The 17,521-nt window shown below is 38.6% G+C and overlaps 1 protein-coding gene and 1 pseudogene across 1 annotated transcript; both read left to right on the forward strand.

Moving 5' to 3' along the window:
* The first annotated feature begins 1,973 nt into the window (after positions 1–1,973).
* Positions 1,974–2,924, forward strand: LOC101093829 (olfactory receptor 14K1-like). The gene has a single exon (XM_003980604.2). It carries the CDS (start codon positions 1,974–1,976, stop codon positions 2,922–2,924), a length of 951 nt encoding a protein of 316 aa, XP_003980653.2.
* A 1,600-nt stretch (positions 2,925–4,524) lies between these two features.
* Positions 4,525–5,585, forward strand: LOC101094076 (annotated as a pseudogene).
* The last annotated feature ends 11,936 nt before the right edge of the window (positions 5,586–17,521 follow it).

Genomic DNA, 17,521 nt, shown 5'->3' on the forward strand with positions numbered 1-17,521 from the left:
AGGAGGGGCGCCTAGGTGGCTCAGTTGGTTAAGCATCCGACTTCTGCTCAGGTCACAATCTCACCGTTTGTGAGTTTGAGCCCCACGTGGTGCTCTGTGCTCACAGCTCAGAGCCTGGAGCCTGCTTCCAATTCTGTGTCTCCCTCTCTCTCTGCCCCATCCTCACTCATGCTCTGTCTCTCTCTGCCTTAAAAATAAATAAAATATTTTTTTTTAAAAGAGAGAAGGAGGCAAACCATAAGAGACATTTAAGTACAGAGATAAACTAAGGGTTGCTGTAGGGGAGGTGGGGGACAGGTTAAATGGGTGATGGGCATTAAGGAAGACACTTTTTAGGATGAGCACTGGGTGTCATGTGTAAGAGATGAATCACTGGCTGTTACTCCTGCAGAAGTAGTAACACTATATGTTAACTAACTTGAATTTAAATAATTTAAAAACTTAGTAACAAATAGATATTTTGTAGAAAGCCACAAGGGGTCTACAGCTAAATTTCTTGTATGTTAATAAATAGTTCCAAGCTTTTTCCATTTAATTATTCAGTATTGCTTTTAGTTTTTTTTAATTTTGTTTTATTTTTTTAATTTATTTTTGACTAAAAGAGACACAGAGCGTGAACAGGAGACTGGCAGAGAAAGATGGAAACAGAGAATCCCTAGTAGGCTCTAGGCTCTGATCTGTCAACACAGAGCCTGACGCGGGGCTTGAACTCATGAACCTGAGATCATGACCTGAGCTGAAGTCGGCCGCTCAACAGACTGAACCACCCAGGTGCCCCTGTGTTGTTTTTATAAAATATTTCCTACATTGTATTTTTCTCAGATACTAAGTAACCTATCATTAAAGGAAATATTTTTGCCAGGGATGTTATTCATCGTTAATCTGTTTCTATTTATCATATTCACTTTTATTTCAACCACTTTTTCTGTAAAGTGTGCTACCATTTTGATGATAATAAACATTGGATAAACATCCTGGGAATGAGTGTCTGCAAGATTGTGAGTGTTCATGAACACATGTGGTTGAGTAGATGTATGAGCAGCCAGTGAGTTGGGAGAAGTAGACCTTCCCCCATATTCCATATCCTTCTCCCACATTACATCTATCACTACTATTGCTTATTTCATGGTAATGACACAACTCCATATTTATTAATTTCCTCTTCACATTTGCATTTTCTTTATACCATAAATCTCATTGCTTTTCATTTATTTGTTTTTTAAAAAATGTTTATTTTTTATTTTGACAGACAGATTGCACACAGGTGCAAGTGGAGGAGGGATAGAGAGAGAAGGAGAGAATCCCAAGCAGGCTCCATGCTGTCAATGCAGACCAGATGTGGGGGTCAATCTCACCAATGATGAGATCATGACTTGAGCTGAAATCAAGAGTCAGACACTTAAATGATTGAGCTACTCAAGCACCCCTCATTTTTTACCATGTAGTGTGATGTACTTTATCATAAAATTAAATACAAATTTTTTTCTTACTTTTTGGGGTGATAAAGGTAATGTGTAAAAGCATGTGCTTTTACAATAATATTCATTGATTACCTTCTATTGCCTGAAATGCTTTAAAAATGATTCTGTTGTAGTAAAGGCTTTGTTTAGCATATTGAGCTAAACAAATATATTCAGGATATATTTTATAAAGATACATGTTTCATCAGCCAATTTATGAAGTTCCATAAATGAAAGCAATTTTCCTATTCTTTCTTCCTATTCTTCCTGATCTGCTCACTTAACCTATTACAAATTCAGACACATACTAAAAGTGGCAGATTGAGGAGGTCATAAACCTTGACATGCATGTAGGAAGACCGAAAATGTACATGACTTATAACACAAAACAGATGAATTCTTACAGGAATCAAAAACAGTATTGGAAAGGAGGAAGGCTTAGCATGTACCTGATGTTGTGTCTTTACTCTCCTTTGTGTCATATAGAGTGAGGATGTGCATAGAGTGGAAAACATGGCCAACCACTCAGCAGTAATGGAATTCTTCCTCATGGAAGTCTCTGCCACCAGGGAGCTCCAGATTATACATGGCTTTCTGTTTTTGCTTATTTACTTGGTAACTCTTATGGGAAATCTTCTCATTTTTGTCCTAATCACTCTGGATCAGTATCTTCATACTCCCATGTACTTCTTCCTGAAGAACTTATCACTTTTTGATGCCTGCCTTATTTCAATTACAGTTCCAAAAAGTATTATGAACACTTTATGCCATGAGAATACCATTTCTTTCTCAGGATGCATATTACAAGTATTGTTGGTGATTCACTTTGCTGGGTCTGAGCTTTTCATTCTAACAGCCATGTCCTATGACCACTATGTGGCCATCTGTCGTCCACTGCACTATAATATCATCATGAACAGGAGAGTCTGTATGGGGATGACAGTCACCTCCTGGCTTCTTGGGAGTATCTTTGGGGTCTTATACTCATCTGGCACTTTCTCTTTATCTTTTTGTGGCTCTAGAAATCTTCCTCAGTTTTTCTGTGATGTCCCCTCCCTACTGAAGTTTTCTTGCTCAAAGACTCATATCACCATTGATATTAGTGAGGCAATTGGGGTTATGTATGCACTTTTCTGTTTGGTGTCCATTGGATTTTCATATATTTGCATTTTCAATACAGTGTTGAGAATACCATCATCACAAAGGTGGTCAAAAACCTTTTCCACTTGTACCCCCCATCTCATAGTTGTAACAACATTTATCGTAACAGGTACCATGGCCTATCTAAAGCCAGTCCCTGATTCCCCACATCTTGTGGATTTCTTGGTGTCTGTATTCTATTCTGTATTGCCTCCATCTTTGAACCCCATCATCTACAGCCTAAGGAACAAGGAAATTAAGGAATCTCTGAGGAAGTTTCTGTGGAAAGTAAGTCATTATAGATTCTATGGAGAAAAACAATAGAACTAGTATCTATAAAGCCAAAGTCCATTTTTTTAATCCTTTGGCTTCTTATAATCTAATGTGGACCTCAATATCTATACAATAAAATTTTCACCTTATTTAAAAGTGCTAGGATAAAGTTGACATGTTTATGGTTATGAATAAACAGTCATTATCTCAGAACCTCCAAGAGTGCATATTCATTACCTAGAATTTGTGCATGCAAATTAAGCTTTATAGACATATGACAGTTTTTCAAGTGGCTTACTGAAGATGTCCATGTACCAATTTTTTAAAACTTAATATAGTACTTTACGTGGCACAAGGAACTCTGTGGATGTAATTCAACTAAGGAGTATTAGTTAAGGTGTTTATCCTGGACCACCTAAGAGGTCCTAATCTAATAATAAACTGTTAAAGGTGGAACTTCTCAAAGCTTTGTTAGAAGGAGATGTGTTTATGAAGAGTGGTCTTCCCTTATTGGCTTTGAATATGGAAGGTGGTCATGAGCCCAGATATAGACAGAGGCAGCCTCAAGACTAGAAAATGCAAGAAACAGTTCAGTGGAGACCCAAGAAAATAATGCAACCATACCAGCTGCTCCTGCACTTTAGCCCCCCATGTGATTGGTGTTGGATTTCTAAATTACAGCACTTTATCGGCACCTGGGTGGCTCAGTTGGGAAAGCATCCAACTCTTGGTTTTGGCACAGGTCATGATCTATAGTTCTGACTGTGCAGAGCCTACTTGAGATTGTCTCTCTCTCCCTCTCTCTCTCTCCCCCTCCTGCAAGCTCTGTCTCTCACTCTCTCAAAATTAAAAAATAAAAAGTAAACTTAAAAAATTAAAAATAATGAAATAAAATAATACATGTAGGTGATGATAAAACACAGAGTTTGTGATAATTTGTTACAGCAGCAACAAAAATTTAACAAAAGCATTGAATACTTGTCTGTATAAAATCACTTAAATCAGAATTTGTTCAGAATAAGTATACAGACTATGAAACTAAAAGTTTTAATTAAAGTTAAAACATATTGAAAAGAACAAAAATGTATCAATATGTTCATAATTTTGAGGAATAATTTAGATTTTATCCCTTTATCTGCTAATTTTTATACACTATTTTTATTTTATATGGAATATATTAGTGTATTTATCCACTATTATAAATAAATAATTTTTTTTAGAGAGAGAGAGGGAGCAGGGGAGGGGTCAAGTGACAGGGACAGAGGATCTGAGGTGGGCTCTGCACTCACAGCCACAAGCTCCCTGCAAGCTCAAACCCACAAAATGTGAGATTATGACCTGAGCAAAAGTTGGCTGCTCAACCTGCTGAGCCCCCAGGTGCCCCTAAAATAAACTATTTTTAATATTTAATGTTAGTATTCTGAGATTGGATTTTTAATATTTCATTTGAATAGATTTAATTTTTATTACTTTTTATTTTATTATTTTTTTTAAATTAGTTGTTATTCTTCAAATAGTCATGTCTTTAATTCCTATGTGACTGTAGTTGTTGAGACTCAATATATAAAGATTGGATACTGACAACCAAAGCACTGTGGAGGGTTGGCAGTGGGAGTGGAATGTGTCAGTGGGGCTTGGCAGGGGACAGGGAATGGGTTGCAACATGAGTGCCCAGGACAGGACAGCGGCCCAGGGCTCTAAGATGATCTACAAAACCTGTTGGGTGATGGTGAGAAGGTGATACGGGAGGTGAAGCTGCTACTTTTGGGTGCTGAGGAGTCAGGGAAGAGCATCATTGTCAAGCAAAGGAAGAACATCCAGGAGGCTGGCAGTCCCAGGCAGTCCTCTACAGCATCACCATCCAGCCCATCATGGCCACTGTCAAAGCCATGGACTATCTGAAGATAGAATTTTCTGGCCCTTCCTGTACACATGACGCCAGGCAGCTGTTTTCACTGTCCTGAACTGCTGAGGGCAGGGGGTGCTTCCTGAGGGTCTGCCCAGTGTCATCCACAGGCTTAGGTCTGACCCTGGCCTGCAGGTAGGCTCTGGCTGCTGGCTGGAGTGCCAGCTCCACCGCTCTGCTGCCTTTGACCTCACTGCCCTGGGGAGCATCACACAGAGTAACTACATCCCCACAGAGCAGGACGTGCCATGGTCTCAAGAGAAGACCACTGGCATCGTGGAGACACACCTCACCTTCAGGGACTTACCCTCAAGATATTTGATGTGGGCAGTCCGCGGTCTGAATCAAAGAAGTGGATCCACTGCTTTGAGAGTGTCACAGCCATCATCTCCTGCATAACCTTGGGCACGCATGACCTGTGTTAGCAGAGGATGAGGAGATGCACCACATGCACCAGAACATGAAGCTCTTTGACAATAACTTCTCCAACAACCAGTGGTCACAGACTGGTCCACTATCCTTGTCCTCAACAAGAACTTGTTTGAGCAGATCACCCACACCCCGATACCACCTGTTTCCCTGAGTACAGAGGGGCCAAGAAATATGACCAGGTAGCCAGCCACATCCAAGGTAAGTCTGAGACCCTGCACAAGAGCAAGGATACCAAGGAGATCTACATGCACTTCACCTGTGCCAACCACACCAAGAACTTGTGGTTCCTGTTTAAAGCTGTCTCCCACATCATCATCAGGAACAACCTGAATGTGACCGCAGGCCACATTAATACACTGTTGGTTAGAATGTGAATTCATAGAGTCATAATGGAAAACAGTATGGAAGTTTCTCAAAAAAAAAAAAATAGAACCACTGTAAAATCCAGCAATGTCACATTTAAGCATTTATGCAATGTAATATAATCATCATTTTGAAGTGATATATGTACTCTAATGTTTATTGCAGCATTATTTACAATACAATACAATTGCAATGACGTGGATGGAGCTAGAGTGTGTTATACCTGGCAAAATAAGTCAGTCAGTCAGAGAAAGAAATGGTTTCACTCATATGTGGAATGTAAGAAACAAAAAAGATGAACATAGAGGAAGGAAGAAAAAGAGAGAGAGGGATGCAAACTATAAGAGACTCTTAACTATAGAGAATAAACTATGAGTTGCTGGAAATTAAGTGGGGGATGGGCTAAATGGGTGATGGGTATTAAGGAGGGCACTCTATGTGATGTGATGAGCACAGGTGTTATATGTAAGTGGTGAATCACTAAATTCTACTGCTGAAACCAAAATTACACTTTATGTTGACTTTATGTTAAAATTTAAATAAAAACTTGAAATAATAAAAAGGAAATTTTCTGAGATCTTTAATTTTTGTGTTAAAAAAAGATAATTATGTGAGTTAATATGTTAATTCTTATAATCACTTCACAGTGTATATGTATATAAAATCATCACATTGTACACTTTAGTTATATTCAATTTTATTCATCAATTATACTTTATAATAATAGAAAAATAAAATGTAAAAAAATAAATATTTTCAAGTTTGGTAGATTGCAGGATTATTTCTCAAAGAGAGATCTTCTCAATAGATATGACTTTGAATTTTAATTGCCTTTAATCCCTGCAAATCCATATTATAAGTATTAGAGGTATACTTTTGCTAATTAGAACAGTAATTTTTCTGTCTCTTAGCTCTTTATCCATTTATATATTTCACTTCTAAAACCTTCATGAAGAATGTGTCACTGCAGACATTTGATTTTTAAACCACTTTAAGATACCTACAACTATTTGAAATTAGGGAAACAAATAGAATCAAAGTGGAATCCCTACTTGTATTCATGGACTGCTGAGGATTAGCAGCATGAGCTGCTGTAGGATTTTGGTGCTGTTTACAAATATGTATATTATTATGACAAAACAAGGACAACAACAAAAAAATGTTCTCTGGGCCTTCTAAGGGGCACAGATAACATATGACTTGGGAAATTGATGGTAACATATCTCCATTTCTCTGAGCCTTTGTGTCCTTGCTAAACTGTGACTGACAGGAGTTTTGGCATCTCAGTCTCATTTTCTATAGGCCACCCTTAAATTCAGACCTCAATTAGCCAATACTGTAGACTATTAGTACACTTCTCAGGTACTCAAAGAACACAATAAATTATAAACTTTGGATGAGTATACCTGTGGAAATGGGTACTGTCCTATCCAGTTTTATATTACATTCTCTTTGATCTAATAACCTTAGAATCAACTTCCATACATGTTATCCAGATTTCTTCCACCATAGGTTGTCAGTATCCTGTGACTATTTTTAGTTCATAGCAATATTTTTCAATACAGGTTCTATGCTTCTGCAATGCTGTGCTGGAAACTTAGTCTCCCTATGTTATTGGAAGAAATTAGGAAAGTTTGGAAACATGTCAAGAAGAGAATTTCACCTGGTAAACTATTCTCACAGGTGAAGCCAATGGAAAAATTCTGCGTATGTGTTAGTTGATTCTTGCAAGTAAGGGGGATGGTGTGGAATTCTTACATCATCAAAAAATGTTCCAGTATTTTAGCTTCAAAGTTGCAAGTATTGTCTGTGTCCACACAAATGTCTGCCATCCATTTCCCAGGTCCTTCTTTTCCCAATCTATGTCTTTCCCTAGCAAAAGTGATCTTGGATGATCTCTATATTCAAATTCTCCAGGGAGGGAGGTAACAGAACAAATAGGATGGATGTGTGTATAGATAGATAGGTCTATCCATCTATCATCTATCTATCTATCTATCTATCTATCTATCTTTATATCTTTCCATCTATCATCTATGTATCTATCTATACATCATCTATCTATCATTTATATATCTATCTTTGTCTATAGATAAGTTGTCAGAAGGACATATTTCTAAGTGAAACAAGCAAAAAACACTCTATGTTATTATCTATATGTAGAATTAAATAAAAAGAAAAGTCAAACTTTGTAGATAAGTAAATACACACTTATCTTAAGAAATTGGCTAATGCAATTATGTAATCTGGCAATGCAAAATCTTCAGTGTGTGTTAGAAGGCTGAAAATCAAGGGGAGAGCTGATATGTCAGTTCAAGCCCAGTGGTTGACTACTGGAAATCCAGGGAAGAGCTGACATCGAAGTTAATGTCCAAAAGCCACCGTAGCTGCAACATTCTCTTACTAATGATTAGCAGGAAATAATCTTTTGCCTATGCATTCAACAGCATTGACTACTCCTCATTCTTCAAACATGATATTCTCTAGGCATCTGTGACAACTATACACTCATAATTTTCTGCCCCAAGTGCCTCCTTTTTTATCCTTCATTGAATTTCTCCTTAATTCAGCTTCTACTTTTTAGTGGAACCCAAGGATCTGGTCATGATTTTCTACTTCATGTTATCTTTTTCAGATAATGTATATCAAGTAATATTCTCTCCCACTCCAAATATTTCTGATATCTAAAAACAATTGTTCATATCATCTGTGACTTTACTTGTTCACACCACTACAATTCTTTGTTATGTTACCACAAAAGCCACTTAAACCATCTCCCAAGTTTATTTCTTGTTCAATAAATATTTCTGTTCAGGCCAGTGATATTTAATCTTAAAACAAATAAGGAAAAAAAAAAGAGATATAGAGAGAGTGCAAACAAGTAAAGAAACAACAACAACAATGTCAAATTACTTCCCTTCTATCTTGAAATCTTTAAAATAAAATTTTATGGGTGCCTGGGTGGCTCAGTGGTTGAGCGTCCAAATTCGGCTCAGGTCATGATCTCGCAGTTGACGAGTTCGAGCCCTGTGTCGGGCTCTGTGCTGACAGCTCAGAGTCTAGAGACTACTTCTGATTCTTTGTCTTCCTCTCTCTCTGCCTCTCCCCTGCTCATGCTCTGTCTCTGTCTCAAAAATAAAGATATACATTAATTTTTTAAATAAAATAAAATTTTAAAAATTTACTAAGAAAAATGTAAAAATTTCTTAGTATGTTTCAAAGTTTTAAATGAATGTATTACTGTCTAACTTTATGACTTCATCTAATACTAGTATTATTTTATCATTCTGCATTAGCAACACTGTATTTTTTCCATTACTAAAACAAATTTTATCTAGCCTTCAGGTTTATAAATGCTGCTCACTTCGGATAGAATAAGGGATACAAGGATGGCTAAAAAACTCACTCCTTTTATCTAACTGACCTCAACTTCTCACATTGATAAGAGGTTTTTCCTTTACTACTAAATATGAATCATGATGGAGGATGATGAAGATGAAAATGTATTTTTAAACTTTAAGCCTTCATAACTACTTGAAATTGTTGTGTTTCCTACTCGTCACCTCCTTTATTTTGTATCATTTCCTGTAGAATGGAAACCCCATAAAATTAAGGAAATATATATTTTCCCCGATGATCCTCCAGTTTCTATAAATTTTCTTTGAATATATTAGGTATAGAAAGTATTTATTAAAGAATTGAATGCTGATAGATGGAAAATACACGATGATTTATCAGATTAATTGGGTGAGGAGACTTAACAGACTCTCATGTCTTGATTTCAGGTGTAGACTAATAAAAGGACATTGGTCACATTCTCTGATATGTAACATCATGGGGCAGGATGAGAGGGGGTAAGCTTGAGTCGGGGGAAGATTAATTGCAGTATAATGACCACAGATTTGGGCATGCATGTGGAACAACTTGATACATAAAAATACTCTACATTAAAATATATATTTAGTTTCAGAGTTCAGAAGGAATTTGAGGTTACAGATACTGTTGAAAGTGAGTAGTAATTAAACCAGAAGTATGTGTAATGTACAGAGAACATGGTCTAAAATCATGCAATGAGAAAAACACCAGTACTTTAGAGACTGGTAAATGAACTAACCTACAATGGTGAATAACCCTAGAAGCCAAATAATGATGTTGAATATAGAAATGTAGCCATCAATGTGTCAAGCAAGTGAATGATTAATATAATGACAAAAACATATCAATGATCTTGGCATGGATAATTCTCTAAGGTAAATTTGGTAATGGGAGTCATATTTCAGGGGATTCAGGAATGAAATTGACAAGAAGTAGAAACTGAGTATCAACAACTCTTCTTTTAGATATTGGTTTGGGGGAGAAGCGGCAAGATGGCGGCTTAGGAGGACTCTGGACTCACCGCGCGTCCTGCTGATCACTTAGATTCCACCTACACCTGCCTAAATAACCCAGAAAACCGCCAGAGGATTAGCAGAACGGAGTCGCTGGAGCCAAACGCAGATGAGAGGCCCACAGAAGAGGGTAGGAAGGGTGGCGAGGCGGTGCTCGCTCCACGGACTGGCAGGAGGGAGCCGGGGCGGAGGGGCAGCTCGCCGGCCAAGCAGAGCCCCCGAGTCTGGCTTGCAAAAGCAGAGGGGCCTGACAGACTGTGTTCCCACAACAAGCGCGACTTAGCGTCTGGGAGGTCATAAGTTAACAGCTCTGCTCCGAAAGCGGGAAGGCTGGAGGACAAAGGGAGGGAGAGCTGCTGAGCCCCCTGACAACAGAGCTCAGTTTGGTGGGGAACAAAGGTGCTCACCAGCACCATCTCCCCCGCCCATCCCCCAGCCAAAATCCCAAAGAGAACCAGTTCCTGCCAGGGAACTTGCTCGCTCCACGCAAACACCCAACTCTGTGCTTCTGCGGAGCCAAACCTCCGGCAGCAGTTCTGACTCCCTCCCGCTGCCACAGGGCCCCTCCTGAAGAGGATCACCTAAGGAGAAGCGATCTAAGCCTGCCCCTCCTGCCCCTGTGCACCTTGCCTACCCACCCCAGCTAACACGCCAGATCCCCAGCATCACAAGCCTGGCAGTGTGCAAGCAGCCCAGACGGGCCACACCACCCCACAGTGAATCCCACCCCTAGGAGAAGGGAAGAGAAGGCACACACCAGTCTGACTGTGGCCCCAGCGGTGGGCTGGGGGCAGACATCAGGTCTGACTGCGGCCCCACCCACCAACTCCAGTTATACACCACAGCACAGGGGAAGTGCCCTGCAGGTCCTCACCATGGCAGGGACTATCCAAAATGACAAAGCGGAAGAATTCCCCTCAGAAGAATCTCCAGGAAATAACAACAGCTAATGAGCTGATCAAAAAAGGATTTAAATAATATAACAGAAAGTGAATTTAGAATAATAGTCATAAAATTAATCGCTGGGCTTGAAAACAGTATACAGGACAGCAGAGAATCTCTTGCTACAGAGATCAAGGGACTAAGGAACAGTCACGAGGAGCTGAAAAACGCTTTAAACGAAAGGCATAACAAAATGGAAACCACCACAGCTCGGCTTGAAGAGGCAGAGGAGAGAGTAGATGAACTAGAAGATAAAGTTATGGAAAAAGAGGAAGCTGAGAAAAAGAGAGATAAAAAAATCCAGGAGTATGAGGGGAAAATTAGAGAACTAAGTGATACACTAAAAAGAAATAATATACGCATAATTGGTATCCCAGAGGAGGAAGAGAGAGGGAAAGGTGCTGAAGGGGTACTTGAAGAAATAATAGCTGAGAACTTCCCTGAACTGGGGAAGGAAAAAGGCATTGAAATCCAAGAGGCACAGAGAACTCCCTTCAGACGTAACTTGAATCGATCTTCTGCACGACATATCATAGTGAAACTGGCAAAATACAAGGATAAAGAGAGAATTCTGAAAGGAGCAAGGGGTAAACGTGCCCTCACATATAAAGGGAGACCTATAAGACTCGTGACTGATCTCTCTTTTGAAACTTGGCAGGCCAGAAAGAATTGGCACGAGATTTTCAGGGTGCTAGACAGAAAAAATATGCAGCCAAGAATCCTTTATCCAGCAAGTCTGTCATTTAGAATAGAAGGAGAGATAAAGGTCTTCCCAAACAAACAAAAACTGAAGGAATTTGTCACCACTAAACCAGCCCTACAACAGATCCTAAGGGGGACCCTGTGAGACAAAGTCCCAGAGACATCACTACAAGCATAAAACATACAGACATCACAAAGACTCTAAACCCATATCTTTCTATAATAACACTGAATGTAAATGAATTAAATGTGCCAACCAAAAGACATAGGGTTTCAGAATGGATAAAAAAACAAGACCCATCTATTTGCTGTCTACAAGAGACTCATTTTAGACCTGAGGACACCTTTAGATTGAGAGTGAGGGGATGGAGAACTATTTATCATGCGACTGGAAGCCAAAAGAAAGCTGGAGTAGCCATACTTATGTCAGACAAACTAGACTTTAAATTAAAGGCTGTAACAAGAGATGAAGAAGGACATTATATAATAGTTACAGGGTCTATCCATCAGGAAGAGCTAACAATTATAAATGTCTATGCGCCGAATACCGGAGCCCCCAAATATATAAAACAATTACTCATAAACATAAGCAACCTTATTGATAAGAATGTGGTAATTGCAGGGGACTTTAACACCCCACTTACAGAAATGGATAGATCATCTAGACACACGGTCAATAAAGAAACAAGGGCCCTGAATGAGACATTGGATCAGATGGACTTGACAGATATATTTAGAACTCTGCATCCCAAAGCAACAGAATATACTTTCTTCTCGAGTGCACATGGAACATTCTCCAAGATAGATCATATACTAGGTCAAAAAACAGCCCTTCATAAGTTTACAAGAATTGAAATTATGCCATGCATACTTTCAGACCACAATGCTATGAAGCTTGAAATCAACCACAGAAAAAAGTCTGGAAAACCTCCAAAGGCATGGAGGTTAAAGAACACCCTACTAAAGAATGAGTGGGTCAACCAGGCAATTAGAGAAGAAATTAAAAACTATATGGAAACAAACGAAAATGAAAATACAACAATCCAAATGCTTTGGGATGCAGCGAAGGCAGTCCTGAGAGGAAAATACATTGCAATCCAGGCCTATCTCAGGAAACAAGAAAAATGCCAAATACAAAATTTAACAGCACACCTAAAGGAAATAGAAGCAGAACAGCAAAGGCAGCCTAAACCCAGCAGAAGAAGAGAAATAATAAAGATCAGAGCAGAAATAAACAATATAGAATCTAAATAAACTGTAGAGCAGATCAACGAAACCAAGAGTTGGTTTTTTGAAAAAATAAGCAAAATTGACAAACCTCTAGCCAGGCTTCTCAAAAAGAAAAGGGAGATGACCCAAATAGACACAATCATGAATGAAAATGGAATTATTACAACCAATCCCTCAGAGATACAAACAATTATCAGGGAATACTATGAAAAATTATATGCCAACAAATTGGACAACCTGGAAGAAATGGACAAATTCCTGAACACCCACACTCTTCCAAAACTCAATCAGGAGGAAATAGAAAGCTTGAACAGACCCATAACCAGCGAAGAAATTGAATCGGTTATCAAAAATCTCCCAACAAATAAGAGTCCAGGACCAGATGGCTTCCCAGGGGAGTTCTACCAGACATTTAAAGCAGAGATAATACCTATCCTTCTCAAGCTATTCCAAGAAATAGAAAGGGAAGGAAACCTTCCAGACTCATTCTATGAAGCCAGTATTACTTTGATTCCTGAACCAGACAGAGACCCAGTAAAAAAAGAGAACTACAGGCCAATATCCCTGATGAATATGGATGCAAAAATTCTCAATAAGATACTAGCAAATCGAATTCAACCGCATATAAAAAGAATGATTCACCATGATCAAGTGGGATTCATTCCTGGGATGCAGGGCTGGTTCAACATTCGCAAATCAATCAACGTGATACATCACATTAACAAAAAAAAAAGAGAAGAACCATATGATCCTGCCAATCGACACAGAAAAGGCCTTTGACAAAATCCAGCACCCTTTCTTAATAAAAACCCTTGAGAAAGTCGGGATAGAAGGAACATACTTAAAGATCATAAAAGCCATTTATGAAAAGCCCACAGCTAACATCATCCTCAACGGGGAAAAACTGAGAGCTTTTTCCCTGAGTTCAGGAACACGACAAGGATGCCCACTCTCACCGCTGCTGTTTAACATAGTGCTGGAAGTTCTAGCATCAGCAATCAGACAACAAAAGGAAATCAAAGGCATCAAAATTGGCAAAGATGAAGTCAAGCTTTCGCTTTTTGCAGGTGACATGATATTATACATGGAAAATCCGATAGCCTCCACCAAAAGTCTGCAAGAACTGATACAGGAATTCAGCAAAGTTGCAGGATACAAAATCAATGTACAGAAATCAGTTGCATTCTTATACACTAACAATGAAGCAACAGAAAGACAAATAAAGAAACTGATCCCATTCACAATTGCACCAAGAAGCATAAAATACCTAGGAATAAATCTAACCAAAGATGTAAAGGATCTGTATGCTGAAAACTATAGAAAGCTTATGAAGGAAATTGAAGAAGATTTAAAGAAATGGAAAGACATTCCCTGCTCATGGATTGGAAAAATAACTATTGTCAAAATGTCAATACTACCCAAAGCTATCTACACATTCAATGCAATCCCAATCAAAATTGCACCAGCATTCTTCTCGAAACTAGAACAAGCAATCCTAAAATTCATATGGAACCACAAAAGGCCCCGAAGAGCCAAAGGAATTTTGAAGAAGAAGACCAAAGCAGGAGGCATCACAATCCCAGACTTTAGCCTCTACTACAAAGCTGTCATCATCAAGACAGCATGGTATTGGCACAAAAACAGACACATAGACCAATGGAATAGAATAGAAAACCCAGAACTTGACCCACAAACGTATGGCCAACTCATCTTTGACAAAGCAGGAAAGAACATCCAATGGAAAAAAGACAGCCTCTTTAACAAATGGTGCTGGGAGAACTAGACAGCAACATGCAGAAGGTTGAAACTAGACCACTTTCTCACACCATTCACAAAAATAAACTCAAAATGGATAAAGGACCTGAATGTGAGACAGGAAACCATCAAAACCTTAGAGGAGAAAGCAGGAAAAGACCTCTCTGACCTCAGCCGTAGCAATCTCTTACTCGACACATCCCCAAAGGCAAGGGAATTAAAAGCAAAAGTGAATTACTGGGACCTTATGAAGATAAAAAGCTTCTGCACAGCAAAGGAAACAACCAACAAAACGAAAAGGCAACCAACGGAATGGGAAAAGATATTCGCAAATGACATATCGGACAAAGGGCTAGTATCCAAAATCTATAAAGAGCTCACCAAACTCCACACCCAAAAAACAAATAACCCAGTGAAGAAATGGGCAGAAAACATGAACAGACACTTCTCTAAAGAAGACATCCGGATGGCCAACAGGTACATGAAAAGATGTTCAGCGTCGCTCCTTATCAGGGAAATACAGATCAAAACCACACTCAGGTATCACCTCACGCCAGTCAGAGTGGCCAAAATGAACAAATCAGGAGACTATAGATGCTGGAGAGGATGTGGAGAAATGGGAACCCTCTTGCACTGTTGGTGGGAATGCAAATTGGTGCAGCCGCTCTGGAAAGCAGTGTGGAGGTTCCTCAGAAAATTAAAAATAGACCTACCCTATGACCCAGCAATAGCACTGCTAGGAATTTACCCAAGGGATACAGGAGTACTGATGCATAGGGCCACTTGTACCCCAATGTTCATAGCAGCACTCTCAACAATAGCTAAATTATGGAAAGAGCCTAAATGTTCATCAACTGATGAATGGATAAAGAAATTGTGGTTTATATACACAATGGAATATTACGTGGCAATGAGAAAAAATGAAATATGGCCTTTTGTAGCAACGTGGATGGAACTGGAGAGTGTGATGCTAAGTGAAATAAGCCATACAGAGAAAGACAGATACCATATGGTTTCACTCTTATGTGGACCCTGAGAAACTTAACAGGAACCCATGGGGGGGGGGGAAGGAAAAAAAAAACAGGTTAGAGTGGGAGAGAGCCAAAGCATAAGAGACTCTTAAAATCTGAGAACAAACTGAGGGTTGATGGGGGTTGGGAGGGAGGAGAGGGTGGGTGATGGGTATTGAGGAGGGCACCTTTTGGGATGAGCACTGGGTGTTGTATGGAAACCAATTTGTCAATAATTTTCATATAAAAAATAAAATAAAATAAAAATAGATATTGGTTTGAATGGGGGATGGGGTATATTATGGTTAGAAGATGCTGGCAACAAAAGCTAGTTGTAACCAGTTTTCATGGTCTCCTATAGTTTTTGAAAAAGCTGAGAAAAATCGCCCAGCCCCCTCTGCAACTAGTTTGGGCAATGTGTCAAGTTCTGAAGAATGAAATAATGAGAACCAATATCAGGGCTAGTCCAGAAATAGTTCTTGCAGACACAAAAAGAAATCTGTACCCAGACAAGCAAAATTGAGAAAATGAAGTAAATTTAAAAGAAACTAAATCTTAGGAGTAGTAAGCAAATAGCAAAAAATTTTTAAAAATCTGTTTCAAATGTCTTTATTTAAATAGATAATTGATTTTTAGTTAACAACAAAGAACACCAAAAGGAAGTGGTGTGATACCTCAAATAATTTAGAGAAATTAATGGCCATCTTGTAATAAATATATTATTCCATGAGGCAGTCATGGGAATGTATCTCTCAGATCACTGAAGGGAACATAACTGACTAACATCTCTAAGTGCTGTGCTTTCAAATCCATAGCCAAGGTTTCCCCAATGCCACACATCCATGGGCTGCCCCCAGATAGTCTGAGCACAGCAGGTAGGCTAAGACAAACTAATTCCTGAGAGACACAACTCCTGTGATGAGTGATTTTGAATAAAGGACTCCCCATCAGCCTTGCCAGAACATTGGTAGAGCTTTACAGCATTTCCTTTCATCTCTGCTTCATGTGAGTCAGATTTGCATTTGGGGCTGACTGTTCTTTACTTTCCTGGCTCCTTCCCACAATAGATGAATTGTCTAGGATGTAACTTTATTTTACCTGAAAATTAATAAGTTAGATGTTACTCTTACATGGATACTGGCAGAAGACACAAGATTCTTGCACTTGTCCCCAAGGCCCATGGTCCCCAAGTCTGCTTACCCTGATGCTGAAATAACCCATATGAGTGTCCTCAGTTCTTACATTCTTTGCATATAAGGCAAGGTATAGGTGTAATAAAACCTATGGGGAGGGTCTTCCAACAATAGATAGTCTTCCTGTCTAATCTTTCTTGGCATCTGTTTACCAGAGGACTGAGATTAACACAACAAACTAATGAAAAACAAAGCAAACAAACAAAAAACTTAACCCACAGCAGCATGCCTTAAAGAAAATAAGTATTCTTCAGATAATGAGATTTATACAAGAAGAAAAGTCAGGTATCTACTAAGTAAAGAAGATCAGTGAAAATATTTATGAGTTAGAAAATACAATTGGTAAATATTAAAATTTATTCAACTAAAAGAATTCATATAAATGTAGATACAAATAAATTCTATTTAGCACACTTGTCTGGCTCAATCAGAAGAGCATGAGACTCTTGATCTTGTGGTTGTGAGGGTAAGCTTTATGTTGGGTGTAGAGATTACTTAAAATAAACAAACAAACAAAAAACAATATTTTTAAAAAATCCTGCCTTATGTTTTCTGAAACATTTTTGAAAACAAATTTATACAAATCTAATGGAAAGAGTTAATTTTAGGGTAAAGAAAGAATAACTTATTCCAGAAATGAAGACATATTATAAAATTATATTTAAAATTTGGTATTTATTCAAGTATAGCAGAATAAAGGCCAAAAACTCTAAAATGCATAGATATG

The sequence above is a fragment of the Felis catus genome, chromosome A1 (genome assembly GCF_018350175.1).
Source record: "Felis catus isolate Fca126 chromosome A1, F.catus_Fca126_mat1.0, whole genome shotgun sequence".
NCBI classification, from domain to species: domain Eukaryota; kingdom Metazoa; phylum Chordata; class Mammalia; order Carnivora; family Felidae; genus Felis; species Felis catus.